General features: G+C 47.8%; 1 protein-coding gene across 1 annotated transcript in view; it reads left to right on the forward strand.

Annotated features, from left to right (window-relative positions):
- pkhd1l1.1 (PKHD1 like 1, tandem duplicate 1) overlaps positions 1 to 19,878 on the forward strand; it is a 185,547-nt gene that overhangs the window by 76,603 nt on the left and 89,066 nt on the right. Inside the window, exons 39-50 of the mRNA XM_069915690.1 lie at positions 532 to 696; positions 1,159 to 1,280; positions 8,758 to 8,890; positions 9,823 to 9,997; positions 12,710 to 12,852; positions 13,036 to 13,140; positions 13,696 to 13,884; positions 14,163 to 14,213; positions 15,013 to 15,204; positions 16,457 to 16,627; positions 17,255 to 17,484; positions 18,142 to 19,129. Coding sequence (XP_069771791.1) covers positions 532 to 696; positions 1,159 to 1,280; positions 8,758 to 8,890; positions 9,823 to 9,997; positions 12,710 to 12,852; positions 13,036 to 13,140; positions 13,696 to 13,884; positions 14,163 to 14,213; positions 15,013 to 15,204; positions 16,457 to 16,627; positions 17,255 to 17,484; positions 18,142 to 19,129 — 2,664 coding nt within the window. The remainder of the gene's footprint in view (positions 1 to 531; positions 697 to 1,158; positions 1,281 to 8,757; positions 8,891 to 9,822; positions 9,998 to 12,709; positions 12,853 to 13,035; positions 13,141 to 13,695; positions 13,885 to 14,162; positions 14,214 to 15,012; positions 15,205 to 16,456; positions 16,628 to 17,254; positions 17,485 to 18,141; positions 19,130 to 19,878) is intronic.

Below are 19,878 nucleotides of genomic sequence, written 5' to 3' on the forward strand. Positions count from 1 at the left end.
GGAAAAAATGGACGCAGACAAGGAGATCGCTTTGTTGAGCACCTCGGCTCCGTCTGCCGCAATCGCAGGAATTTTCCAGTGACAACCCATTTCAATTTCCCCACCCCATTCCCATGTCAACATGTCTGTCCATGGTCTCATGTACTGACAGACTGAGACCACACACAAATGGAGGAACAACACTTAATATTCCTTCTAGATACCCTCCAACCAGATGACAAGAACATTGACTTATTCCATTTCCATCCACTTGAAACAGGAGAACTCAAGGGAAGGTCTGTGATAGGCTGGAGGCAGGAGATCTCAAGGGAAGCTTTGTGATAGGCTAGAGCACAGGAGAGCTCAAGACAGTGCTGCAAAGTGAAAGGGGGACAGTAATGGTGCAAATACTTCAAGTTCTGGAAACAGGAACAAAAGATAATCTTTAGGTCAAGCAGCATCTGTGGGCGAAAAATAATATATTTTATTCTTGAAGGTACACCTTTTATCATTTATTTTGATGGACTGATTTCTCTTTTGTTTAATCATCAGATACTGAAATTACCTGTTTGATTGGGCCAGCCAACACCACAGTGTCCCCACTTACAGTCTACATTGCTGAGCTCGGCTTTGCGAAGCACTCAGTCAATCCAGCATTTACTTTCACCTATCAACTGGAGGTTACCAGCGTTTCTCCTTCTGAGGGCAGTACTGAAGGTACTGATTGCAAAATAATTGAAATACTATTTAATTACTATGTAATTCACCGCTAAAGCATTATATCGCCATGTTCAGTAATATTTAAAAATTATGATCGAGAAGGTACCGGTCGGTGGACAATTGGGGTTAGAGCAAGTCATTTTTAGACATACACCATGGTAATAAGGCCCTTCCAACCCATGAGCCCATGCTCCCCCCCCCCCCAATACACTAAATTAACCTACAATCACCATGCATTTTTGAAGGGTGGGAGGAAACCAAAGCACCTGAAGGAAACCCATGGAACACAGGGAGAGCATGCAATCTCCTTACAGTCAGAGCCGGTTGTGAACTCGAGTCACTGACTCTAATAACATTGTGCTAACCACTATGTTAACTGTGCTGCCCTGAGGTTATGAGGATTGTGGCTTGAGTGTAGGGAATGAGAAGCAGAGACACAAGCATTGCTTTTGCCTACAGGAGGGTCCACCCTGAGGATATCCGGCTCCGGCTTCACCCCGAGGTCAGCAGTACTAATTGGAGAAAAGGCCTGCCCCATCCTCACACAGAGCCCAGCCCAGATCACCTGCACCTCACCACCTGTGAGTACTTTATGGTCCCTATGATGCATGGGTGGCTGCAAGATGGGGGTGGAGGCAGGAGTGACTGTTTGGTGAAGGAATGTGAGTGTGTTGTGTGAGACTGTACAGTATGTTTGAATGTGTGTGTGGGTTGGAGGAGGGGTTTAGGGTGCGTGGGTGGAGGGTGCCTGTGAGTAGAGGGTGTTGGTGAAGGGATGTATACGTAGAGGGTGTGGGTGGAGGGTGCATGGTTGGAGGGGTGCACATGAGTGGAGAGGTGCACATGAGTGGAGAGGTTCTGCATCCCTTGAAGGTTAGAATGCCATTACATTCTACCCGTAGACTGGTATAAATCCTGGGGATGCCCAATCAACCTAAACACAAGACAGAATAGAATTATACCCAGTATTATTAGACTGATGGCTTTTGGCCAATGTATTGTAGTGGTCCACCAACTTCCTACTGGCCCAAAAGACAACCCATTACCCCAGGGTGTGTTGTGGTCAAGGAACCAGTCCCTGACTCATTTAATTTTGTTCACCAACTCTCGTATATGGTCTGTCAGGTGAGTAATATTCCCCAATTAGTTTGGAATGTAAGTTCAGCACTCCTTCCCAACAACAGCACAGGTACAACCCAAGTTGTCAAAGTCCATCCGGTTTTGCGAAGCCACTATCTGAACAGCTCCAGTTTCAGCTGCCACTCAAGACAGTGCATCCTCTGTGAGTTGAAGAGCCACAGCTGTCTCAGTTGCCAGTGATCCATCACTGTGGTCATAAGTATCACTTCTCAGAACAATTGGGCAGTGCCATATGGGGTAAAGGCTATTATCCAGAACCTCTCCACCTCAGTGATTGCCTTTTTGCCACACTGCCCACTGTAGGCTGGTTGCTCCCCCAGATTGTCATGTTAGTGTAGAAATGGCATTATGAATCCCAGTTAGCAGCAGCCATACCATTCCATAGGGAGCCAGGTTTAGGGCCAATAGCCACATATCCAGTATGTACCATTTAACACCAGATAACACCCACCTTCGCTGGGCCGGAGCCTGTGGGCACCATTGTTGGCATGTCAGCATATTGGCAATCACTGCCTTGACCTCATCATAGTCAAGGCCACTCCTCAGTCCTCTGCCCATTACCAGGTCCCATGCGCCCTTGGGTGCCAACTCATGGTGTGTTCAGGCTGCCATCTGGCTATGATCTGGGCACTCAGGAGACACTGAATGGTACATATCTGGAATGCTTTGTCTGCTGAAGCAATATGCATGGTCTCAGACTCCCTGGAGGTGTGCGAGTCACATGGTGTACCATTATCATCCACCAGTGTTCATCACCCAGATGGGTGCCCAGTGGGAGCATCCTCATGTATTTCCCAGCCCAACTCATGCCATCAAGGCATCCACACCGCCATGCTGTTGGCGACAGTATGAGTTTGCTGATCCTAACAGGCTGGTGGTCTCTGAGTGACAGGGTTATGGCCACCAGCTCAGCCAGTTAGCTGGACCCCTCTTTCCCCTCCTAACAAGATCTTACCAGTGGCAGGGTGAGCAGCAGCCTTCCACCATTGTTTGCTGCCTCTTCAGTGGCTGGAATCATCGGTGAACCAGACCTACTATTTCTCCTCAGGGGTCATGGCATCAAAGGGTCAACCCCACTGTGTTGGTGAGGGGTCAATGTTTCGGATCTCACACTTGAGGCCTTTACCATCAGGGAGGGACATGACTTATTCATGGAGTCAACTCACCCCATTGGGACCTGTATCTGCCCGGTCCGCAATGTAGCATTTCTACTTTATGGTGGAGGACCATTGGGCATGGCGGACTTGACCCAGCCTTGATGGGGTGGTGCAGCTGGAGTACGATGGGCTCAATGTGGTGCTCAATGAGTACCCAGCAACACACCAGTAGCTGCCTTTCAAAGTGGGTGTAGCAGATTGCAGCCTCAGATAACATTAGCCCAGAACCCCAAGAGGGTCCCAGAGACCCTAAGAGGGTCCCAGAGACCCTGTGACATCGTCACAGTCTCCACTCAGCCACTCTGGTGGTAGTGGACACCTGCTACCTTGAAAGGTATCCCTCTGTGTCTGTATGCTAACAGAACCTGCTTCATCGCCTCGAAGGCAGCCTGCTGGTCAGGACCCCACTGAAACACAGCCTTTTTCTGGCAAACATTGTACAATGGACGCAACATCATGGTCAGATGTGGGGTGTGTTGACACCATTATCCCAGCAGCCCTACAAACTGCTGTGTCTCTCCCTTGGAGGTGGAGATTGCGGTGGTGAGAATTTTGTTCCTAGACTTGTTGGGGTTCTCCCTTTGGCCCATGTGCTATTGTATCTCCAGGAACAAGACAGTTTGGCTGGAGCCCTGTATCTTCTCAGGGTTAATGATCTATCCCTGTGTCCGGAGGGAGTGAGCACTCCATCTCAGGCCTGACCCACTTCCTCCACGAGAGTCATTTCAGCAGTGTGTCATCAATGCAATGTGTCAGGGAGATGTTTGAGTCTATTTGTATCTCCTGCAAGTCCCTAGACTGTGGAAAACAGTGTATGTACACCTGGGGAAGGCAGGAGAAGGTGTATTGCTGACCCTCCCTCATAGAGGCGAACTGGTACGGACTCAAGAGAATGGAGAAGGTGGCATTGGTCAAATTTGTGACAGCGCACCAATGCTCACCCTCCTGACCCACTATATCCTCAAGGAGGGTCACCATGTCTGGTATCATTGCTGAAGAGTGGGGGGGGGGGGGGGGGCTTTCTTGTTCAGCTGCCGATTATCCACTATCAGTGCTGTCCTTCTTAAGCACAGGCCACACTGAGCTTTTATACAGACACAGCAGGGTGGTTGACACCCTCCTGCAAAAGGGCAGCCACTGTCTTCCCAATCTCCTTTGTAGCCCTGGGTACCCGATACTGTTTGGTACTGACCACCCTTGATGGGAGCCAAATTGCCACAGGCTCTCACCTGGCGAACTCGATCAGTACCCTCGCATGGGCTACCCCAAAGATGAAATGCTCCTCGTTGGTTTTTAGAGACTGGCCTTGATGCACTCCAGGGATTCAGCAACCAAGACAGCCAGGGACCTCGGCTGCTCAGTCCTGATGGTCACCTAGAGGGGGACTTCCTTAGTGATGCACCATCAATTACCACAAAAGACGGAGGTTGTGAAACTGACGTGCTTTTATTGACTACAGACTGGAACAGCAATCATCCTTATTGACTGATAATGGCAGGATGAATGGGGAGCACACGAAGGGGTTAAGGGTAGGATCGATCTCAGGAGGCATGTAAAGCCGGCAGTAGCCAATCACAGTATATCAGTGGTTTACCACACTTAGCATCCCTCGATGGCAACCTCGGGCCCCCACCATATGTCAGAGTTTCCTGGGATGATGGTGTGTTTGGCAGCAGTGTCTACCAGTGCCAGCCATCGCCGGACATTACCCTTTCCCCAGTGAACGGCCACAGGAATACAGGGCATCGGGTCTCCCATTTGGAAAAGGGCTGCCAAACAAATCTGCCAGAGACCTGGTCACAATCCTATGACAACGGAGTGGATGGTCACCACTCACTGGTCGATTCCTGCTGTTGTTACAGCACAGCCACTGTTTCCTGGAGGGTCTTGGTGTGGTCTGGAGGGAGCACCAATGAGGGGTCAGGCCAACCCTTGCCCTTAGGGGACAGATTACAGCCCTTGCTTGACTGCCCTGCACAATGCTTCTTCCAAAGTGTACACGGTGGAGATAGGTATTTCATTGATCAGATCCCTAGCCAACCCTGCCCGCAGCAGTACAAGGTACATGCCTTTGTGAGTTGGTTGTGAATAGGTCATACAGAATCCCCTATTCTCTGCCTTCTTTTCTACCTTCCGGACCTGAGCATGTGCTCCCCTCTCCATGTACTCCAGCCTTTCCAGCACATAAGTTGTCTTTCTCACTGTCTTCCCAGCCACTGGGCCAATTAAAGACAGTTCACCCCCCTTCAGGTCAGGATTAATGGTGGTGACTAGGTTTAACCCTGGTGTCCTCAAGGGAGTAACTGCCAAGAGAGCTGTCCTATGACTAGAGCCCACTCTCTTTTGGCCCTTGTCCCATCCTCCTATGCCCGGATCTGTAAATCCTACTCCAGCAAGAAGTACATCACCCAGACAGCTGCTATTACCTGGTCCTACAGGGGTGCGTTTCTCTCAATTGCCTCAGACAGCATCCACAGGGCATTGATGATGGATAGCTGACTGGATTATACACCAAGGATACCTGCTTCCCAATAGGATAGGCTCATGCCAGTATCACTCTAATCTCAGATCCAGATCAGCCAAGTGGCCAGCATCTTGCCCAGCGTTTGCCGGTGTAATGATCCCCCAAACTGGTTGGCACATTGGTAAAGTACTCCTAGGTCTCGTTGTTCTCCCAGGGGCCTTGGGCGTGATCTCCCATGACTCTCTGGGTTTCCCCTCCAACCCTATTTGAGGAGGGAGACAGAATGCCCTTTATTGGGTTAGGACTGCATGGTCACTGCAGAGGTTTGGGCACATAATGGGGAGATCAGTCACAACACTGCTTTATTTTCTCACTATTTATCCAAATATTCCCATCCCCAAACCATATGTCAGAACCGTATCCCCCCACCCCCCCCCACAGCATGAGGGCTTGAACCTTGACTGTGGCCAGTAGCCATCTGGCCCAAAGAGCTATTTCCAACTGCTGCAACTTGACTACCCTGCATGCTACTTCAGTGCCTTTATTCTCCAGCTCTCTTGCCTTGGTTTGAGGGACCCAGACTATGCCCCCCATGGTGGAGCAACACTGCTACATTTTTTCCCCCTCACTTTGTAACTGGGTGATCTCCTGCTCTTTTCTCCCCAGGGCTTCACATTGGTGCCTCAGTCAGGCTGCCAGCAGCCAAAAGGCACCTCTCTGGCATCCCTTCCCAGGGACCTCAATGCTATGAGGAGGGGCACAAGATGGTGCCCAATCTACTCCCCTGTGAATCCAGCCTATCTGACCAATCCACTGGATTGCCACTGTCTGCCAGCAGGTTGGCCAGACTGCAAACCTGGCACTATTGTTGGTCAGGAGCATTCAGTGTTCCTATTGTTGTCTCCCTCTACATCAGAGAGATTGGACACTGACTGGGAGATTGCTTCATTGAGCACCTCAGCTCTGACCACCGCAATAGTGTAGACCACCCAGTGGCCATCCATTTTAGTTCCCTACCCCATTCCCTTGCTGACATGTCTGTCTATGGTTTCATGCACTGCCAGACTGAGACCACCCAGAAACTGGAAGAACAACACCTCATCTTTCGTCTGGGCAACCTCCAACCTGATGGCATTAACATTGACTTCTCTGGTTTCTGTTGAAATCCTTTTCCCCAACCACTCCACTCATCTTCCCCATCTACTTCCCTGTCATCCTCTCTGCCCCCCTCTCTCCCTTCCTCCCCTTTCCCCCCTCTCCCCCTTTCCCCTCCCTCTTCTTCCCCTCTCCTCTTCTGCCTCCTTTCACAGATCCACAATCAGTTTTCAACTTTACGCTTATCATATTGAATTAATACCTTTTGTCCGTTGGTCTGTACTCCACCCCCTCCCATACTTACCCCTTTCTTTCCCCAGCCTTTAATTTAGAGGCTCAGGGCTGAAACATTGGTTATATATCTTTACCTCCTATGGACGCTGTGAGACCTGCTGGATTCCTCCAGCATTACAATGTTTTGATTATCATCAGTCTACCCTAGGCCTCTGTCCCCTTTACACATAAAGCCCTCGTTTTTAGCTCTTTTCCAAAACATCACTACATCCCATTTTCCCTGTACCCTGCTTGCAATGCCAATTTGTGGTGGCGAATACATTTAGAAGAGTGACAGCCCTGGAAACGTGGCTGTGAACTTTAATTGCAATGGGGAACAATTCACAACAGGGGACATGCACACTTGCATGCAAGCCAGGTAAGTTACTGCAACTGCAAATAACCACAATGGCAGGGTTAAAACAAACAATACATGCTACCCCCTCCCCTGATAAAGCCGGCATGGCATTCAACTTAAAGAAGTTACTTACAAATTAATCAGATGACTCATGATCATTCCCTTTGAGGTGCATGTGAAAGAGAGCCACAGCCCATCTAAGAGAGGTTCAGGTCATTACCTCAGCAAGAGGACAAAGGAGAAAGAGAGTGACTGGAGCACAATTTCAGATTTTATATCCGTCTCCTGAGGACTGACCCAGGTAATAGTTCATGATATTGCAAATGACCAATTGTTAGGTGGTATCAGCTGTGGGTTGGTCTGACACGAAGAGCAGTGACCTTCATCCTCTTTTTCCTGACCGACCAGTAAGGTGATTCTTTGTGTAACAGGTATACCAGTATGGTTGGAAGATTTGTGGGTAGAGCATGTGTTATGAATGTAAGTGTGTTTGGGGTAGAGGAGTGTACTGGAGTGGAGGATTTTTGGAGGTATTGTGAGTGTGCATATGCGTGTGCATGGGTGTGGTTTCTTTCTTTTGAGTGTGTCTTTCTCTCTTCCCCCCACCCTCTCCTGTTTTCTTTATGAACAAATGTGCCTGATAATTATTCAGCCTGGACCAGTTGCTTCCCTTGACTGTTGTCCTGTCTGTGCCCTCCCTCCTTCAGGCTACCAAAACCTGGCATGATCCTCTCCCATGGGGAACTTACTTTGGGATGTGGATGCTCAATTTTCATGATTTTTTTCATCCTTTAAAAGTGAACCTCGAACTCTGCAAGGATTCCTGATATAATTCTGGTGGAGAACATGCATATCTGAAATCAATACAAGTTCCTAACTGTTTCATTATTCTGTGCTCCATCATTGGGATTTTATCAGTGAAATTAACCCCTTTATTTTGTCTAAAGATTCCTTCCTGGAACAGGGAGCATGTGCTGAGGTCTCGCTTTGATGCACACTGAGTGTGCCATGAAGATACTGGGTTTCTCTCGAATAGGGAGCCATGTCATCACTGGTGTCTCTGTAGCCATCAGTCCCTATCACAGAGTGCCTAGAAATATAATAATTGTCACAGCATAATAAATGTCGGCTGAAATGGGTTGCAGCAAGAAGAACTAATTCAATTGGATGTCATAAATGATGGTCTTGATCCATTCACTGGTCCTTAAATTTACCCAAACTCATAATCCATGAAACATGTAGCATGCTTGGAGGAAATATAAATATTCATTAGAACAAATGGCAGTTTCTGCTGGAGCCTGACTAACCCTGTGTAAGATGCATGAAAATAATTACCAGTTAGACTGAGTGATACACACAGCTCTGATGGTGAATTGGCAGCAACACGAATCCAGGGATACATTTCCAGGCAGGGGCTACATGTTAATTATAACGTAATGTCCCTCAGAGTGACAGTTGAAGTAATTTAGGGCTTTATTGGAACAAATTTATGTTCCATTTGATTATATTTCAACTACTCAGTAAAATGACTTGGGAGATCATTTTATTCCCTTTATTTCCTCACACTAAAGGCACCGGTTGGAGTGGCCAATATCTCCGTATTCACCGATGAAGCTCACATCACATTGCCTTCTGTTTTCACTTACACAGAAGTGAAGATGCCAACGATCTTACAAATAACTCCCACAGCAAGCAGTGTCGCAGGTACATGAGTCAGCCAGATGGGTTGTATTTAGGGGTTGGCCTTAAATGTTCCAGAACACTGGAGCGAGTGTCAGGGGAGATTCACCAGGGGTTTGGAGAACTTTAATGATGGGGAGAGATTGGCTGGGCTTCTTTTACCTGGAGCAAAGGAGGCTGAGGGGTGACCTGACAGAGGCGTGTAAGATTATGAGAGGTACAGATTGGCGAGTCAGGCAGAACCGTTTTTCCCTATGGTAAGGGTGTCAAAAACAATGGGGTAGTTTGAAGTGAAGGAAGGAGTTTTACGGGGGATCTGAGTGGATAATTTTTACACAGAGAATGGCTGATATATGAAGGGGGTGGAATCAGATAGTCATTATGTTGAACACATTAATACAATGTTTAAGGATATGGTTCCAATGTAGGCACATGGGACCAGGGTAGATTGGCAGAAGACTCAGTATGGATGTGGAGGGCCAATTTCTGTGCTGCACAATTCTATGTTTCTTTGACCAAACCTGCTTGTGCTGGATGACAACCTCTGTCTGCCCTACCATGCATCTGGGTATTTATCCTTTGGAGGCAGCAATTGGCTGGGGAGAAGCTGTAGTCTGAGATATCAGTGAGAGTTTGGAGTTTGGGCAAGAGGCAGGGATGGGATGTGAGCATCGAGATGTGGCAGGGATGGGGTCTGGGAATTGAGGTGGGGCAAGAGGCAGGATGGGGTCTGGGCATTGAGGTGGGGAAAGAAGCAGGGGTGGGGTCTAGGCATTGAGGTGGGGCAAGAGACAAGGTGGGGTCTGGGCATTGAGGTGGGGAAAGAAGCAGGAGTGGGGCCTGGGCATTGAGGTGGGGCAAGAGGCAGGGATGGAATGCAAGCCCACATCTGGGCTGATCACCTCTTACACCAGAGGAAAAGGGCAGTCTAACCATGTTTGATATTGCTTCTGTAGGTGGCTCCAGGCTGACAATTTACGGGTCAGACTTCGGCAGCTGGTCAGAAAACACCAGTGTGTTTGTTGGTAACTCTGAGTGTCCGATTCTCCAATGGTGGGCAAATAATGTAACCTGTCAGCTCCCCAGCCTTGCCCCAGGGCACTACCCCATCTGGATGCACACTCCAGACAGGTAACACAGGGCAATCTTGCGAGGGTGGGGGGCAGAAGAGCAGGAACAGACCATGTACAACACAGCCAGTACCTATCATCTCCAACCCTGAATATGGTCCCCCACATCACCATTCTTCTCCCTCCTCATTCCTACCTCTCCCACCCTTTCCACACTCCTCTATAATCCTCTCCTCCTCATCCTTCCCACCTCCCCATTCCTCCTACTACCCTGTCTCTCTCCCCATCCCTCCCTTCCCATCTCTCTGTCCCTCCAACACTCCTCTCAATGCTCTCCCTGTCCCTTCCCTCCCCATGCCTCCCATCTGCCCATTCCTCACACTACCGTGTCCCTCCGACTCCCACATTACCACCCTGTCCCTCCCACCCTTCTCCTCCCATCTCCCTGTCCCTCCCTTCCCTTTCCCTCCACTCCCACTTCTCTGTCCCTCCCCTCCCCATGCCTTCCACCTCCCCATTCCTCCCACTACCCTGTCCCTCTGACTCCCACCTCTCCACCACTCCTCTTCCTGTCCCTCCCCAATTTCCTGTTGCTCCCCTGACTATCCCTCTCGCATTCCTCTCTCTGTCCCTTCCTTCCACATCCCTTCCCCTCCCCATTCTCTCCTTCTTCCATGACTCTCCTATTCTCTTTTAATCCCACTTCTGTCCCTCTCTTCACTAAACCTCTCCTCCAATTCTTCTAACCCTTCCCTTCATCTCCTCCCATCCCTCTCCCTGACCCTCCTCCCTCTCTCACCAAACCTCCCCTCCCTCACCAATTCCTTCTCCTCTCTTTCCCATCCCTCCCCTTCTCTTGCCTCCTTCTCCCCTACCTTCTACCTTCCCCTCTCCCCTCCTAACCCCCTCTCCTCTCTCCTGCTCCTGCCCCTCACCCTAACACTCTGATCCAAGCCCATCCCTTACCCTTGACTCGGCCCACCAAGATCCCTGACCCGAATGCAAGTGAGATAATTCAGCACACAATCCAATGCAATGTTTTTGACCTTGAGGACATAGACAGGAATGTTTTAAGAACTCACGCAACTGGCCACCGTGCATCTGGTTTTGTGCTCATTTTCACCAACCTTAAGATCAGGTACCCAGGAGTGGTGTGTGTTCCTGATCAAACTTGCTATGGTGATGAAGAGACTTCCAGACCTTGCTACACAGACACTGCACACACGCTCTTACAAGAATTTTCACAGCAAAACTTCTCAAAGCTTTAGATTTTAAACCTCCTCCTGATGGTTCTGGTTCGTGAAAAATTTTGAAATCTCAAAATACATTTGGAAGGACAATTGTGGGGAGGAGGGATGGGGATGTCTGTTGATGGTTTTGTCCTGATGCATAATTGGACAGTAACATTTGTGCTCTGATTTAATAAGATAGTAATGAAAGATGTGTTTATTGACATATACATTGTCTAATGTACATACATATTCACCAAAATGCTCACTTGCTGCAACCAGATAGTTCTTTTAAAAAAAACTACACTAGTATACATTAAATTAAATTGAAAGCAGATAATAAATATAAAAGATAGATAATAAATATTTATAGTTACCATCATGCAGGTCTGCTTCAACTCTCTCTGTGAGATTTAATGCTTTGTGACATACAGGTACTCCCCAACTTACAGGCATAATGGGGACTGAAGGATTGGTTGTAACTCAGGTTGGTCATAAGTCAGGAAACAGGACCTTGGGCTGCCGACGGGGAAAGGGGACTTTTAATACAAAATATGTACTTGTACAGTAGTTCTAATAAAGATTTTTTTTTAATTTGGTTGTATGTTCAGGTGGACATAACTCGATTAGGTCAGAAGTTGAGGACTACCTGTAATAGATACTTTGAATATAGAATGCTACAGGAACAGAATAACCTATGTAAATGTCTTTGCATCAAGGAAGGTCATTAAGACTATGAAACAGAGGAGCAGAATTAGGCCATTTGGCCCATTAAGTTAGCTCCACCATTTGAATCATGGCTGATGTACTTGTCCTCTCAACCCCATTCTCCTGCCTTCTCCCCATAACCTCTGACACCCGTACTAATATGAGACCATAAGGTGGCGGAGCAGAAGTGCAGCACAGATAGATAATGTGGTGAAGAAGGCTTTTGTTACCTGGGACAGCGAGGTTGTGGTTCTGCGACGAGGAGCATGGATTGGGCCACAGCTGAAGTACTCTGCACAGTCTCCTTGCTGCACTCAAGGAAGGGCATCAGTGCACAGGATACAGTGGAAAGGAGATTCATGGAGATATGGAGATGTTGCAGTTCAGCAGTGGGGAAAGATTGAATGGATAGAATTGGCTTTCTTTGGAAACTGGAAAGATAAGGGGGTAGCTGATTGAGAGAGACACCAAATCATGAGGGGCATAAATGGGGGAGATGGTTACAAACTGTTTCTCCACATCACATTTGTTTAGTGTAAAGGGGATTCAAACGTAGAACAATACAGCACAGTGCAAGCCTTTCAGCTCACAATGTTGTGCCAATATATGTTAATCTACTTCACAACAATCTAATTTTTCTGGACCTCATACCCAAAATCCACTATTTTTCTGACACTGGGGAGAAGCTCATCCTGAGATACCAGAGCAGCTAGAGGAAACCCACACAGTCATGGGGCACCCATGCAAACAGACAGCACCGGATTCGAACCTGGATTGCTGGCACTGTTAGAGTGTTGTGCTAACTACTACCCTAACTGTCACATTTTATCTTTCAGCGGTGTGGTGAACATTTCCATTGAATATGTCTTGCGCGTAACAGGAATGGCCCCCAGGTTGGGTTCGCTCTATGGGGGTACCACAATCACCATCTCTGGGGCTGGTTTCAGTCCCATCCCAGTAGATAATGCTGTCCATCTAGGTAAGTTTGTGATTCACTAATGGGTTAAACTGTTGTTAACATTCAACCATTTTTACTCTCCATTCAAATCATGACTCTGTCCACACACATTGGGAGTAACTAAAAATTTCACTGAAAGCTTTTATCACAAAATGTCATCTGGTTGAGCAAGTTTTGGGTCATTGTGATGTCCAACCTTTACAGGCCCTTTTCGATGTCCTGTAATCTTTGCGTCACCCAATGTGCTGGAGTGTGTTCTTGATCCAACTGGAAGAAGCTTCTACGTCTCCAACAATGGCAGCAATCCAGGTAGGTAGGGAACTCACAGGGATCTCTATGCAACAAGCAAGAAACGTGTGGGCCTCTGCCTTGATGAGGGGTTTCAACCCAAAACGTTGACTATCCATTGAAACTGCTTGACCAGCTAAATTCCTCCAACATTTCCTTTCATATATCTATGTTGATGTTGCCCAATCCGATTATTATTTTCTTCTACCTTATAGACATCTCTTTAATAACATTTTCCCTTCTACTAATTCACCCAACTGGATCACAGTTTCTTTCCTCCCTCCTTGCAGATTTGCATCCTCCTCTGTGCGAGCAAATGTCAGAATCTAATGCTCTGGAATCCCTAAATCCAGTTGGTGACAAGCATCAAAGAAAGATGTGCAATCTGCTCAATGTGATATACGTTCTGAATTAAGGGAGTGAGCCCTTGCATTGAGACCTAAAATATTTGCTTATCTTTTGGAAACATTATAGATTGCAGTTAAAATTATGGAAATTCTAATTCACAAATCACAAGTTGATGTTTTATTCCTGAAAGCACACTTAAGCTGCTTTACTAATTATTTTTTTCAACAGTACTAGGAGTTGGGTACAGCTGGAATCCGTCAACGCTTGACATCCTTGTTGGGGACATTGTGCATTGGCAGTGGGAGACCCCATCACTTATCCAGGGCTTGGGGTATCGAGTTTTCAGCGTTTCCAAGCCCAGTGATGTGAATTACAAAGGAAATGGGTTTACAAGTGGAGCTACTGGCACTCTAATAGGCAAGTACCTTATCCTTGCATTCGATTTGATTGGAAGGTAGAGGTAGCGAGTTGGAAGATCCAGCTAAGTTCCTGGGCCTTGTCCACACCTCCCAGATGTCTGTCTGATAGTTTTTAAACTTAACAGCATTTCTCCCAGACATTATGAATCAAACCATTCATTCATTCACAAAATAGAACGCAGACACTGGAGAATTTTTTAAAGTTATTGGGTTTCATTTGACACCTTCCACAGCTTCGGAAGGTAAACTAATCACCAATTTACCTTCTCCATGCAGGTGCTTTCTCCCACCGCTTCACTACCCCTCAGAGCAAGTACATTCCAACCAGTGAGGTCCTTGTGAAGTGTAGCTACTTTTGGCTACAGAATGGACAAATTATGCACAGCAAGATCCCACAGTAATATTATGGTAGCCTGAGGATCAGTGTAGGTGATGTAGGATGAGGGGTCAGGGCACCAGGCCGACACCCCCCCCCCCATATCTACCACAGGGCAACAGGGAAAACACCCCCCTACACCCACCTCAGGGCTTGAGGGAAAACCCTCCCCCTCACACCCACCTCCAGGCACCAGGGAGAATACACCCACCCCACAACCATCTCAGGGCCTGAGGGAAAACTCTCCCCCCATTTCCACCTCGGCACCAGGCAGAACCCCCCATTTCCACCTCAGGGCACTGGGCAGAACCCCCAACATCCACCTCAGGGCAGCAGGGAGAACTCCCCACCTCAGGACACTATAGAGAACCCACCCTCACTCTAATCTCAGGACATTGGGGAGACCCACACCCCTCTTGCATTGAGGAGAACCCCCTAACTCAGGACACTGGGAAATACCCCTTCCTTGCTCCCAAAGCACCCATCCTATGCTAAGTCCTGTCCATGATCCCAGTGGCTCCACCATACCTCATCAGCCTGTTTTCTGAATGATCACAATTAACTCATTTCCAGGAGTATTTCATTGGCCTGTACACTTGGGGAGAACCTAAAATCTTGGACTCACTCCAGTTCTCCTATCATCAGAACAGGTCAAAGGTAGACACCATCTCCCTAGCCTTCCACTCAGTGTTAGATCACCTAGACTAGCCGTTGGTCATTGACCATAGCTCAATATAGTCCTCTTTGCAGACAACAGTGTGGATTGGCAACCTCATCTTCTCCTTGCTAACATGGACACCTTAAGGCTGCATGCTTGGGCTCTATGCACTCCCAAAGCCAAGTTTGGCTCCAACAAAATCTATAAATACATTAATACACCCTGTCATTGGCTGAATAACAGGTCAGATGAGTCAGAATTGAGGATGGAGAACCTGATTGGTGGTGCTAGAACAAAAATCTTGCTTTCAATGATGCCAAGACCAAGGAGCTTATTGCTGATTTTAGGATGGAGAGACCAAGGGACCACACACCTGTCCACATTGACAATGGTGGAGAGGGTTAGTAACTTCAAGTTCCTGGGGTCTGCATATCAGGTGTCATCTCCTGGAGCCAGCATATCAAGGCAGCCTTGAAAAAGGCATAGCAAGTTTCTTCTTTCTTTTTTTAATTTTTTTTTAATTTTTCACACTGTGAACCATATCAATCAAAATACATACAAACATTTCCCTCTTAAATATACACAGTGGCATTTTCTTCCCCTTCCCCGTCCCCCCCCCCCCCACCCCACCCCTACCTTCACAAGTCCCTTCTTTCTGAGGAGATTTGGCATGTCCATTAAATTTCTACAGGTGCACTGTTTTGACTGGTTACATCACAGCCTGGTTTGGATTGCAGAAGTAGCAAACATAAGGTCCAACATGGGCTCTGACCTTTCTCTATTGAAGACATCTCTGTGAGATTTTGCCTCAAAAAGGCAGCCAGTATCATAAAGGACTTCCATCACACTAGTCATAACCTCTTCTCCCTGCACCCTTTAGGCAGTCAGGACAGACCTGAAGACCATTTCAAGAACAGATTTTGTCCAGCAGCTATCATGTTCTTGAACCTCTCCATTCAACCCTAAACCTATCCATGAACTGCTCCTGGACCAACAAAAGACCTGACTGGACCATTGAAATGTCATGTTTTTTCTTGCACAAAGTTCAACTGTGAATATTTATTGATTATTTTATATTTAATATCTTTTTCTGTCTTGGCATATTGTGGAAATTTAATTTATACGATTATAGTTTATGCGCCTTTGCAGCTGAGCAAGTAAGAATTTCAATGCATCTGTATGTTTTACCTGTGTATATGACAAGAAACTCATGATAGCCAGGTTGGGAAATACCTTCTTCCAGCAGTCTGTAAGACTGATGAACGATATCCTGTAACTTTGGGTCTGCTATAAATCAAATGAGTGAATTCCAAAATATTGATATACATTTTTATATTGAATCTGCATGTATACATGTGATTATTATGTGCTGTGCATTATGTGTGTGTACCATGGTCCAGAATAATGGTATTTCATCTGGTTGTAATGTTCACTCAGATGATGTTGAATTTGAATGAACACATCAGATAATAATAGAAACTGTAAGTTCCAAGATCCTTTTCTTAAACTAATCACCAATTTCCCTTCTCCATGCAGGTGCTTTCTCCCACCGCTTCACTACCCCTGGCTCCTTTTTCTACAGCAGTGGTCTGATCGATCAGAAGGGCAAGATCTTCCTGCAAGGGGCAGTGCATGTGAGGGTTCCGGGGGAGAGATCCTTAAAGTTGGCTGTTTCTGTGAATGGAATCGAAGCAGAATACAAACCCGGTGAGAACATGCACCCATCCAATTTCAGTCTGTACCCCAGTATATGGTTAGAAGTTACTTGTTGAAGAGATGGGACTGGAGAGGGCACAGCAGACTGGGGTGTAGGTATGGGAGAGGACACAGCAGATTGGCATGTAGGTATGGGGGAGGACACAGCAGACTGGAGTGAAGGTATGGGAGAGGACACAACAGACTGGGTGTAGGTACGAGAGAGGACACAGCAGACTGGGTGTAGGTACGGGAGAGGACTCAACAAACTGGGGTGTAAGTACAGGAGAGGACACAGCAAACTCGGGTATAGTTATGGGAGAGGACACAGGAGATCGGCTTGTAGGTATGGAGAGGATAACAGCAGATTGGACAGAAGTATGGAACATGTTGCTGGAGGTTATGGTTAGGCAGGTACTATTGCAATGTTTCCAAAAAATATTGGACTGGTACATGGATAGCATGGGTTTGAATGGATAATGCACCAAACAGGCAGGTTGGACTTATGTGGATGGGTCATTTTGGTCGGCATGGTCATGTTGGGCAAAGGGCCTGTTTCTACATTTTATGACTGGTGCCAGATGGTGCTTTCCTTGTGGTGGTTCCCTGAGCTGAATGCAATGTATTATTTGTCCCCAGGTCCCTTGGAGTCAGTGCTGTCAGACCGGGAGCATGGTGATAACTGTACAGCAATGAGCCCCACCTGCACCCAGGCAGTGAACAGCACTTCTGATTCCAGAGGGTTCACTTTTGTCCTGTCTCCCTGCTACTCCCCCACCATCAACAGGATTACACCTTCCAATGGTACCTTGTATGACAGACTCACCATTGCAGGCACCGGATTCAGCAATGTCACTTGTGCTCATGAGGTCAGTCATCATGGTTTTCCTGTGTGTTCCTTGTTTGATGAACACATCAGTTCTTCATAACCCTTAATCCCTCTATTCCTAAAAATCTCTCTGCCTCTTAAATACATTTAATGAGGTAGCCTCTACTGCTTTTTTGGGCAGAGAATTCCACAGATTCACAAGTCTGCAAAAAGCAATTCCTCCTCGCCATTATCTTAAATCTACTCCCCTGAAATTGGTGAGGAGTTTCCCTGCTTTTAAGCCAGTAGCAATGTTGTGTTGTATTGTCCATTCACAAAAGAAGTTTAATGTAGCTACTCTATATTTAGGTAATTACCTGTGGAGTGGGAAAAAAATGCTCTAGATCGCTTTCTGCCAGTCTTTTTCTCTCTCTCCATCTCCCTTCCCTCCCTCTCTCCACTCTCTCTCCTTTGTCTCTCCCTTGTCTCTCCCTTTCTCACTCTTTTTCTCTCTCAGTACATCTCCCTTTCTCCATTCTCTTTCTCTCCATCTCTTTCCATTCTCTCTCTTTCTAACCCCCTCTCACCCCAGTCCATTTCCCTCTCCCTACCCGCATCCCTATCCCCTCATTTTTGCCTTGTCTCTCCGGCCTCCATCTGAGTTTAGGCTTACAGTTCTCCCAGCCTGAGTCCTCATGCTGCTGTGATGCTTGTTTAGGTTCGAGTTGGAAACCACACGTGCATCGTTGAACACAGCACAGAGCGGGAGCTTGTGTGCCACATGGATGTGGGGGAAGAAATGGAAGTCGGCATGGCAAACCTGGTGACCGTTAAAGTCCACAACCATGGCAATGCCCTCCCCACTCCTTCCGATGAATTTGCCCGGCGCTTTGTGCTGCTCCCTCACATTGACAGGGTGAGCCCCAGTGTGGGCTCCACCACAGGATGGACAAGGGTCACCCTGGCTGGCTCAGGCTTCGGGAAGGACCCCAAGGCCATCCGGGTCCTGCTGGCTGCCGTGCCCTGTGCACTGATATCTGTTAACTACACGCACATTTCCTGCAATTCATCTGCCTCCATGGCCTCCAGCGGCTCCACCAGTGTCTGGGTGCGAGGTGTCCTGGCTGTGTGTCGTGGCCCCTGTGACTTCACCTACACTGAGAGTGTCACACCGACAGTGCTGCTCATCTTCCCAAGCATCCTACACAAGGTCTTCACCGAGATCAGAGTCAGCGGCCGTGGATTTGGCAGCCGTGCAGAGATGGCGAGTGTCTTAGTGGGAACAACCAGCTTTCAACCCAGCGACGTGTCAGACACCAGCCTGAACTGTACAGTAGGGCCTCTGCCTGTGGGCCGACACCCCCTCAGGGTCCTCATATTAGACCAGGGCATCTCCAAAGAGACCCTGTGGCTCACCACTGCTGCCTCGGCATCCCTGTCACCAGCCTCAGGCGGCATTAACGGAGGAACCACCTTGTCCATCACTGGCAATGGCTTTGTCCAGGGAATGACCACTGTGACAATTGGGGACACCCCTTGTCCCATCCTCTCTGTCACCCCAGGTGAAATCCAATGTGTCTCCCCAGCCTGTGGTCCAGGTGTCGTCCATGTTAAGGTTGCAGTTCAGCGCACCAAGTACCCACTCCTTTCATTTTCCTGCAACCAGAAGGAGACTCCCACCATTCTCGACGTCTCTCCGACTGCTGGTGAGTGCTCCTTTGATCTTCATCCTCCTCGTGCATCTCCATTCTAAACTGAACACTTATCCTAGGACTCAGTACCAACCAGCACACCCACTTTACTCTCAGCCACAGCCAACACACCACAGCTCCTCACTGTCCCATCCTCCCAGCCCCTCCCCAGAGACAACACTCTGGCTCCCTTGGTCCCCATCTCCCAACCCCTCCCCAGGAACTGCACACTGCACCACACCCATCCCCATCTCCCAGAGAGAACATACCGTCCCCTTCCGTCCCCATCCCCACACCCCCTCCCCCAGAGACAACACACTGCACTTCCTCACTGTCCCTACCCACCCACTCTCCTTCACCCATAGCCTATACTCAGCACATTTATCCTTACCATGCCCATCCCTTACCATTTCTATCCATGCCCACCTGTCCAGCCTCCCTCACTCATGGATAACACTAATCATACCTATTCAAATCCTCTATACCAACCCATCACCACCTGACTCTCTCCCACCCTTCATGCTTTATCTGGAAAGTGACCTCTCCCAGACCTTTGTCCTGACCAATGATCAGGTTGCTTAAATTACACAGAACTTCCTCAAGGTGTGAGCCAAAGACCCCTTGCCTTCTTTTAGCTCACACTTTGAGGAAGGGCTCAGGCCCAAAACGTTGGTTATATCTCTTTACTTCCATGCTGAACTCCTCCAGCATGTCTGTTTTTTATTATAATCGCACTATCTGCAGACTTTTATGTTTTGCTCCAT

The sequence above is a fragment of the Narcine bancroftii genome, chromosome 2 (assembly GCF_036971445.1).
Source record: "Narcine bancroftii isolate sNarBan1 chromosome 2, sNarBan1.hap1, whole genome shotgun sequence".
Lineage (NCBI taxonomy): Eukaryota > Metazoa > Chordata > Chondrichthyes > Torpediniformes > Narcinidae > Narcine > Narcine bancroftii.